At 45.7% G+C, this 10,175-nt stretch overlaps 1 protein-coding gene across 1 annotated transcript in view; it reads left to right on the top strand.

Annotated features, from left to right (window-relative positions):
* The window catches only part of LOC108296594 (dnaJ homolog subfamily B member 6-like), a gene marked incomplete at its 3' end in the record, with an annotated part of 49,351 nt that overhangs the window by 16,742 nt on the left and 22,434 nt on the right, over positions 1-10,175 (top strand). The window contains exons 2-5 of the mRNA XM_017519069.2: positions 587-677; positions 4,150-4,259; positions 7,232-7,291; positions 8,075-8,188. Of these exons, the coding sequence (XP_017374558.2) occupies positions 613-677; positions 4,150-4,259; positions 7,232-7,291; positions 8,075-8,188 (349 nt within the window). The remainder of the gene's footprint in view (positions 1-586; positions 678-4,149; positions 4,260-7,231; positions 7,292-8,074; positions 8,189-10,175) is intronic.

Raw genomic sequence — 10,175 nt, 5'->3', positions numbered from 1 at the left:
TTTTTTTTAAATGGAGTCTCTCTTTGTAGCCCAGGCTGGCTGGAGTGCAATGGCATGATCTCGGCTCATTGCAACCTCTGCCTCCTGGGTTCAAACGATTCTCCTGCCTCAGCCCCCTTAGTAGCTGGGATTACAGGCCTGTGCCACCACGACTGGCTAATTTTCATATTTTCATTAGTAGAAAGGGGATTTCACCATGTTGGTTGGGCTGGTCTCGAACTTCTGACCTTGTGATGTGCCAACCTAAGCCTCCCAAAGTGCTGGGATTAACAGGTGTGAGCCATCGCACTTGACCTGTTTTATTTTTGAGACAGTCTCGCTCTGTCGCCCAGGCAGTTGATGTGATGTCCGTTTACTGCAGCTTCCACCTCCTGGGTTAGAAGGGTCTGTGATGAATCTGGGAAACAGTTCCCAGACAAGGTCTTCCAGCATGCTAGTGTGGTTAGCTAGTGGAAGTTCCATCTTTAAGGCCAGTAGGTGCTGAAGTGATACCACTCCCTCCTCCCTCCCCACAGCCATCCCACTGCCATGACCTGCCCATCCGCAGCAGCCTCGTCACTGACCGACCACCTGTTTTTACTTGCAGGACCTATTCCAACAACCTCTTGAAACATGGTGGATTACTATGAAGTTCTAGGCGTACAGAGACATGCTTCACCCGAGGATATTAAAAAGGCGTAAGTAATTTTATTTCCGAGGTAATACATCTGCACAGTGGTACGTTGGTAATTGAGTAGTGTAACTTTTTCTATTGCCTATGAAGATGGCTCTTAATGTAGTGTGTAGCAGTCTTTGAGTGCCACATAGTTTAATCGGACAGCAATTAACAAGGAACGTTTGCAGTCTAGGTCTGGGCGTTGCCCTTAATTAGTCATTCACTGGGATTCTATCGAAGTCGATTAAAAAGTTACTGAGGATATGACATGATCACAAACATCTTTTTTTTTTTTTTGAGACGGATTTTTGCTCTTGTTACCCAGGCTGGAGTGCAATGGCCCGATCTCGGCTCACCGCAACCTCCGCCTCCTGGGTTCAGGCAATTCTCCTGCCTCAGCCTCCTGTGTAGCTGGGACTACAGGCATGCACCACCATGCCCAGCTCATTTTTTGTATTTTTAGTAGAGACGGGGTTTCACCATGTTGACCAGGATGGTCTCGATCTCTTGACCTCGTGATCCACCTGCCTCAGCCTCCCAAAGTGCTGAGATTACAGGCTTGAGCCACCGCGCCCGGCCACAAACATCTTTTATATTGGACTTTGATATGGAGCTGACTTGGTACTCTTGAGTACCCCTTTCCAGGTAGGGGCCCAGAGTAGAGCACTTGAACTTTTTTGGTGTGATTGTTGGGCTCCAGCCTATGCTGTTGGAGTCCCTTCTGATTCACATGAAAGTTTGAGAGCTGCACCACTGCCTGTTAGACCAGCATCTATCTGTATGACCAGAGCCTGGCTCACGTGAGGAGGGCAGTTCCAGCCACAGAAGGCTCTCATGGTAACCTCAGTCTGTTTAATTTAATGAGGTGTCAACTCTGAATGTAAAGTGTAAAGCAAAGAAGTCATGAAATAGATTATGTTAGATTTTAACATAGCTAGAGAGCAGTTAGCTGGAATAGTTGGAACCAGCTTTAAAAAAATAGATAATAAATAATGAAGTCCATACTACTAGACTTAGTGGGTCTGAAGATAGAATTAACTTTTTTGGGGGCCAAATAGTTCATTTTGCTTAGTTTTTAATTTTAATTGGGAAAAAAAAAAAAAAAAAAGACTGAGTCTCACTATGTTGCCCAGGCTGGTCTCAAACTCCTGGGCTCAAGTGATCCTCTCGCCTTGGCCTCCCAGATTGCTGCAATTATAGACATGAGCTACTGTGCCTTAGCTGAGATAGTTCATTTTAAAATGCTAAATTGCTGAGTGCAATGGCTCACACCTGTAATCCCAACACTTTGGGAGGCTGAAGTGGGAGGATCATGAGATCAGGAGATCGAGACCATCCTGGCTAATATGGTGAAACCCCATTTCTACTAAAAATACAAAAAATTAGCCGGGCATGGTGGCACGCACCTGCAGTCCTAGCTACTTGGGAGGCTGAGGCAGGAGAATCACTTGAACCCAGGAGGCAGAGGTTGCAGTGAGCCAAGATGATGCCACTGCACTGCAGCCTGGGCGACAGAGCGAGAGTCCATCTCAATAAAGTAAAATGCAAATTATGGCCAGGTAAATGGCTCACACCTCTAATCCCAGCACTTTGGGACGCGTAGGTGGGAGGGTCACTCGAGCCCAGGGGTTTGAGACCAGCCTGGGCAACAAAATAAGATACTGTCTTTACAAAAAAAAATAAAATAGTTGGGCATGGTGGTATATGCCTGTAGTCCCAGCTACTCCAGAGGCCGAGGCAGGAGAATTGCTTGAGCCCAGGAGGTTGAGGCTACAGTGAGCCATGTTCATGCCATTGCACTCTGGCTTGGGTGACCGAGCCAAGACTCTTTCTCAAAACCAAGTCAGGCTGACTGCTCTTTGGCAGAGCTGATGTTGCTTGCAGAGTCTTTGAAACCTCTGCCAAGGAACCTAGTAGAAGCAGCCCACTGAGGAGAGGCCAGGCAGACCCTGCTGCTGTCAGCAGTGGAGTGAGGTTTTCCACACTGTGAGGAGGCCTGTGCTGCACACCATAGGCCCACATTGTTCTTATCAATAGTGTCAACAGCCAGTGATACTTGACAGATCATAGAATGAAGACAGCTGGAAATACTTGGCTCCTCTTGAGTAAGCTAATGCATGTATTAGTCTGTTTTTATGCTGTAGATAAAGACATACCTGAGACTGGGAAGAAAAGGATGTTTAATTTGATTTACAGTTCTACATGCTGGGAAGGTCTTATAATCATGGCGGTGGATGAAAGGCACTTTCTACATGGTGGCAGCAAGAGAGAATGAGGAAGAAGCAAAAGTGGAAACCCCTGATAAACCCATTAGATCTTGGGAGACTTAATCCACAAGAATAGCACGGGAAAGACCAGCCCCCATGATTCAGTTACCTTCCCACTAAACCTCATCAGTGGATAAAGATAATACTTGCACAGTATTTTCAGTAACTGATGGAAATTATGTACCTTTATGATGGTTTGCAGTGGCACAATCTTGGTTCACTGCAACCTTGGCCTCCCGGATTCAAGCAATTCTCCTGCCTCAGCCTCCTGAGAGTTGGGGTTACAGGCATGTGCTTCCACATCCAGCTTTTTGTATTTTTAGTAGAGATGGGGTTTCGCCATGTTGGCCAGGCTGGTCTTAACTTCTGACCTCAGGTGATCTGCCTGCCTCGGCCTCCCAAAGTGCTGAGATTACAGGTGTGAGCCACTGGACCTGGCCTTTTTTTTTTTTTGTATTTAAATGACATGCAGTTATTTAGCCATTGGAACTCTGCAACTGACTATGACTTTAGTCATAGAATCTTTGTAGAAGTTTGTGTTTTAACTCTGTTTAGATCTTGAATCTGGCACAGAGGGCTGTTTGAAAGATCCTGCAGTCCTGGCCTGTTTGGTGGCAGGTGACTCACCTTGGGCACACAGATCAGCTGAGTAGTGGGCTGGCTGAGAAAGTAGGATCCTTGGAATCTGAACGTAGAAGGGTAGGGATGGTGATGTTGGATCCTACTGCTCAGTGACCCAGGCCTTTCCGTCACATGCTCGCTCAGTCTCCTCACTGTCAGGCCATCTTGTGGATACCGTGATCTTCGTTTTTCTCTCTCTAGAGGTTTGTATTATGCTATCAGGATTTTGTTTTTTACACTTATTTAATGAGTATTTTCACAATTTTAATTTTGAGACAGGGTCTTGTTCTGTTGCCCAGGCTGGACTGCAGTGGTGTGATCATAGCTTACTGTAGCCTAGAACTCCTGACCTCAAGCAGTCGTCACACCTGAGTTTCTGGAGTAGCTGGGTCTATCTGTGGCTGTACGCCATCACGCCTGGCTATCTGGATTTTAGAACTTCTGTGTATTTCATTCTAGAGGAAAGGGAGGTTTTACAACTAAAACCGGTATTTGTCTTACCAGTTGGCAGCTCTGAAGCCATTCTTCTGGTTCATTATGTTAGTTTCAAAAACATAGTTGATTTCTGGATTTAGAATGTGATAAGTATCCTTTGTTCTTTTCAAGATATCGGAAACTGGCACTGAAGTGGCACCCAGATAAAAATCCTGAGAATAAAGAAGAAGCAGAGAGAAAATTCAAACAAGTGGCAGAGGCGTATGAGGTGCTGTCAGATGGTGAGTGACACTGGGCTGCTTAAGGACTCTGAGTGGTCACGCCAGGATGAGGAGCGGGTGTGGGATCCTCCTCAGGGCCGGCACAGTATGGATCAAGTGACTTGTTAATGGCAGATGGATTTTGGGCCCCCCGAATGTCTTTGCTTTTCTTGTGAAGATTTGACTTGATTTAGGTCACCGCAAGGGCTGAGGAGCGAGCCCCAGGGCTTCTAGCAGTTTCTCTTAGGATGGCTGTTTGCTTTTTTTTATTCTTCTTTTGCTCACCTTTAACTGCCTTGATCGATTTATGAGGATGGCTGTTTTCAAACAGGACTAGCTACCCCGGGTCTGATGAACCCAGGAGAGAGGAGGTTGCAAGACTCAGGCCACTGTGCATGTGGTGTGCTTGCCCTATTGTTGGTGTGTGATCCTTCTGCCCTTGCTCACCCCACGGGCTTAAACAATACTGTGCCAGTGGAGTTAGCTTCACTACTTCAGAGGACGTCTTAGGTTCACAAAAAGAGGGGATGGAACATACAGTTAAAATTTAGATTTCAGATTTCAGGCCTGTTTTCCCCACCTAGGTCTGGAGCAGAGGTGTTGTATGTTACTGGAAGTCCGATCCATTGACCTGGTTCACATGTGGGTGAGGAGTCAGAGGTCGCCTGTCACCTAGTCGGGGTTGCATGGGGCCTGGGGTGGGGGGAGCAGTGACAGAACTGGAAAGCCACAGGATGCCCGGTCAGCTGGAGAGGGATTTTACAAAGTTAGGAATGTATTAACTGGACCCTGGAACTGTGGGTACTTGGTTAAGTGTATCTGAGTATGGTCAAGTGATCGGCCCTTATTTACAACAAATTTTTTCTTTTTTTAAAAGAAGGAACCCAATTTAAGTTTGCCACCTTCAACATTTACCAGCCTGGCTTTCTCTGGTAACACTATTGCCCACCTCTTTGTTTTAGAGGAAATCCCAGATATTTTACTTCAAAAATGTGAAAAGGCATAAAACAGTGATATTTGGAATCTTCATGAAATGTGGCATTTAAGTTCATGAGCTGTTGAGCTTAAACTGTTGATTGGAAAGTTTTATTTATTTTATTTTTAAAGAGAGAGGCTCTTGCCATGTTGCCCAGGGAGGCCTTGAATTCCTGGGCTGAGGTGATCCTCCTCCACAAAGCACCGTTGCGCCAGGCTTGTCGCCTTGCGTTGTGTGCTGGATTGACAGAGGAGAGCACAGGCCTCAGGGTTGCCATCTTGGTCTTTGGTCCTTGGTGTTGGTGTGTGCTAATTCACTACTGCCAGATGCAGGATTTCAGGGACCAGTAACTTTAAGAAAAGTGAGGACTAAACTAAAGCTTCATATTTGATAGAGCACCTTTAAACTACCATACTAAAAAAAGTCTCTTGGTTTTTTTTTTTTTTTGGAGGGGAGGGGGCATGGGGTGTATTTTTCATGTCCTTTTAGGCAGCCATGGGTCCCAGCTGGAGTTACATAGTCATTTTTCTTGCCGTGGCACTGGCTACCTGAACCTGCTTGTAAGTGGTTTGTTTCTAAGCGTCTATTCCCATTTTGTGGAATACGAGATTTTCTTTTACTTTTTAAAAATTGAGAAGGGGTCTCACTCGGCGGTCATCCAGGCTGGAATGCAATGGCATGATCACAGGTAACTGCAGTATTGATCTCCCAGGCTCAAGCAGTTGTCCCATTGCTTCCTGAGTAGCTGGGACCCACAGGTAGGTGTCACTGTGGCCGGCTAATTTTTTTGTATTTTGATTAGAGATGGGATTTTCCTACCCAGGCTGGTCTTGAACTCCTCGGCTTAAGCAATCCACCTACCTTGGCCACTCAGTGTGTTGGGATTACAGGTGTTAGCTGCTGTGTCCAGCCTGTGAGATTTTTAAGGAACTCAGATGGTGTCATGTCAGAGTTCCAGTGCTTCTAATGTCATTCTTTTTGTTGGGGAGTTTCAGTAGACTTTGGAATGTAAGTGTGAAGACTGTCGGTGGAGAGTGGCGTGCTTAGCCCTAGGCCGTGCATCTGGGTGGTCTTTTGGAGGGTGAATGAGCCTGTAGGGTATTGGATGGCTCCTTTCTGGCAACATCTACTTTCTGCCACTTGCTTAGGCCCTGGCACGTTTCTTTGTGTGCTGCAGATGTGGTCCTCTAATTGGGGTTTTGTAGTAAGACGGTGTGCTTGTATGGTTTTTTCCAACCATGTTGTACTTGGTTGTGTGATTTTTTTTTTTTTTTTTCCTTTTTTCTTTTTTTTTTTAAAGATGGGGTTTCACCATGATGGCCAGGCTGGTCTTGAACTCCTGACCTCAGGTGATCCACCCACCTCAGCCTCCCAAAGTGCTAGGATTACAGGCGTGAGCCCAGCAGTTGTGTGATTTTAATGTAGCATGCCTGGGCTCTGTGGGCAATAGAGTGAAAAGTTATCTAATGGAATAAATTTGTTTTTCTTTTTCGGAGAAAGAATCTTGCTCTGTCACCCAGGCTGGAGTACAGTGGGGTGATCTTGGCTCATTGCAACTTCTGTCTCCTGGGTTCAAGCAATTTTCCTGCCTCAGCCTTCTGAATAGCTGGGATTATGGACACACGCCACCATGCCTGGCTGATTTTTGTATTTTTAGAAGAGACGGGGTTTCACCATGTTGTCCAGGCTGGTCTCAAACTACTGATCTCTAAGGTGATCTGCCTGCCTTGGTCTCCCAGATTGCTGCGATTACAGGCGTGAGCCACTGCTCCTGGCCGTAAATATTTAAATAACTTGTTTAAAAAAATTCAACAAACTAATTTTTTTTTAATTGTTTTTCAGGAGGGAGGTACAGAAAGTTTTCCCTCTTGTTTCCTTTTGTTTTAAAGAAAGGGGGGCCATACTCCTTAAATTTAATTGTAAAACCTTGAAAACTGATTTACAACTTGGGAAATATTTTATTGAATCAGAGGTTTAAAAGGAACTTGGCCTTATTGACTTTCCTTTAAATTTTTAGCTAAGAAACGGGACATCTATGATAAATACGGCAAAGAAGGATTAAATGGTGGAGGAGGAGGTATGTATGTACATGACTTTTTCTTTGAAGACAAAAGGTCTTGGCAAGTTGAGTTTGTCTGTAAATCATGAGTCTTTTGGTAAGAGTCTTATCAGTAAATAGAGATGCAACCTAGAAAGTGGGCTGAACTGGGGAGAGGACAGAGAAATTGATAGCATTTTAAAATCTTTGTGAGACTAGAAGTATATGTTCATGTACTTCCTGTAGATAGGAAATAATTTGTTACCATACTGCAGTATATCGTGGACAGACACCCTTAGATCAGTACTTGACATGGTGTCAAAATACCCTGAGGGTTTAAAGAGCAGATTTTCCTGGAAAGCTAAAGTAATGACCTTGTGGGGCCTGGACTTTCGTGTTTGTCTCTAAAACTTTGCATGGTCTCTGGGCTGTGACCAGCCTCCCCAGGGGTCTTTGGGAAATTTTTGCTCCAAACCTGGCCACATGGCAGCTTCTGCGGCTCCAGGAGGTCAGTTGTCAAAGTGGATGCAGATACTCGTGGTCTTCATAAACCTTCATAACAAATCATAGAAGTGGTGTGTAACATTATATGCCCATCATGGATTTAGAGATGGCGAAGAGCAGTGTCGAAGGGGCCATCGCTGCACTCACTTATCGTCAGCTCTGGGCACACTCACTTTGTCAGTATAGGGCTCATGTTTTGAACTTTAGAGAACCCCAAGTTTATGAAATATTTTTGCTTTCTATTAGGTGTCAACAAAGAATTTTTTGCCTGCAAAACGCCAAAATTCATGAACTAAAAGCTGTATTGTATTTCTGCAGGTGGTGGAATTCATTTTGACAGTCCATTTGAATTTGGCTTCACATTCCGAAACCCAGATGATGTCTTCAGGGAATTTTTTGGTGGAAGGGACCCATTTTCATTTGACTTCTTCGGTAAGTTAATTGCGTGGGTTGACTTGATGTGTGTCCATGAGCCAAGTGAGGGTTTAGTAACGGCCTTTCTGTTGAATTTACATGGTATTATTTAAAACAGCATTGGACTAGCCTGGGCAACATGGTGAAACCTTGTCTATACAAAAAGAACACAAAACATTAGCTGAACGTGGTGGCGTGTGCTGGTGGTCCCAGCTCCTTGGGAGGCTGAGGTGGGAGGATCTCATGAGCTTGGGAGGTTGAGATTGGGCCACTGTACTTCAGCCTGGGTGACAGAGCAAGACCTTTTCTGAAGAAAAAGCAGCACAGGAGCTTTAAAATCTTTTTCTTCTTCCTCTTTGAAAATTTGTTTTGAATTTACAACTTGAAAAATTAGAATAATACAGGGTTTAATATACTTTTTTTTTTTTTGAGACGGAGTTTCGCTCTTGTTACCCAGGCTGGAGTGCAATGGCGCGATCTCGGCTCACCGCAACCTCCGCCTCCTGGGTTCAGGCAATTCTCCTGCCTCAGCCTCCTGAGTCGCTGGGATTACAGGCACGCGCCACCATGCCCAGCTAATTTTTTGTATTTTTAGTAGAGATGGGGTTTCACTGTGTTGACCAGGATGGTCTCGATCTCTTGACCTCGTGATCCACCCGCCTCAGCCTCCCAAAGTGCTGGGATTACAGGCTTGAGCCACCGCGCCCGGCCTATGTTACTATTTTTTTTACTTCAAAGGGGAAGGGTCTCTTAGTGACTGAATTGTAGCCAATTTTTGTTTTCCGTGGGGAAAATAATCTGATATCACCAAGCGATATAGCAATTCTTTGTAAAGTAGGTACAGAGATTTAGTTAGACGTGAGTGAATATGTGAGTTTTTACCCTTGGTCCAAGGAGAGAGGTGCTAGTCTCACTGAAACGCTGCACTGTTAAATAATGCACCCAGACCTGTTTTAAGACTAGGTGCCCCGTACTTCCCATGATGGGTGTGGCAGTGATACTTGTTTAGTCTGTTCTTGTAAGGTATTCTCTGATGACTTCCATTTTCAGGCTTGCAGGATTTACACACAGGAGAAGCTGCTGTTCCCTGGCTACTGTATGTATGAAGTCACTGTGCAGCCTGCTGGCAGTATGTTTAGTGTAGATGGGCGTGGATGCCCAGCCAGAGGGATTTCTGCCTAGTAATGATGTAGTTCAGGGTCAACACCCTGGTCTGTGGCCTGTGAGGAGCAGGAGGTGAGCGGCGGGCAGGCGGGTACGCCTTACTGCCTGAGCCCCACCTCCTGTTAGATCAGTGGCAGCACTGGAGTCTCATAAGGGCACGAACCCTACTGTGAACGGCAGATGCGAGGGATCTAGGGTTGTGTGTTCCTTATCAGAAACCAACTGTACTATCTGTGCCACCTCACCCCACGTCCCTTGTCTGTGGGAAAAAAAATTGTCTTCCATGAAACCAGTCCCTTGTGCCAAAAAGATTGGGTACTGCTGTTGATGAATCATATTTGGTAGACCTAGTTGTATCCACTTTGTGTAGCAGATTTTTCAGGTGACAAAGTAGTTCAAAATCGGTTGTACAGTGATTTCCGAGCTGCGCTTTACATTTATCAGACTACAGAACCCCTATTTACATAAGAGAAGCGTTACTTCAGCCTTCCTTTGTGACAGGTGCGGAAGTGGGAAGGGGCCCGGGTGTTGGACATGTGGTATCATGTCTGCCCGTGAGCACCAGGCAGTGCGCACGGTCACACTGGCCAAGGGGACTTGGCCTGGGGCCTGCACGTGTGGAGCCTGTCCTTTCTAGCAGAAACCCTCCCAGGAGAGGTGTGGAAGTGGATTCTAACACCAACCTGGAAGGAATGCGGCCTCAATTGGAGGAGTAGAGTCAAAAATGTTGAGGCTAGGGCCGGGCACGGTGGCTCAAGCCTGTAATCCCAGCACTTTGGGAGGTTGAGGCGGGTGGATCACGAGGTCAAGAGATCGAGACCATCCTGGTCAACATGGTGAA

The sequence above is a fragment of the Cebus imitator genome, unplaced genomic scaffold (assembly GCF_001604975.1).
Source record: "Cebus imitator isolate Cc_AM_T3 unplaced genomic scaffold, Cebus_imitator-1.0 Scaffold20, whole genome shotgun sequence".
NCBI classification, from domain to species: domain Eukaryota; kingdom Metazoa; phylum Chordata; class Mammalia; order Primates; family Cebidae; genus Cebus; species Cebus imitator.
The sequence above is the reverse complement of the archived record's forward strand: the minus strand, read 5'-3'. Positions and strand labels throughout refer to the sequence as shown.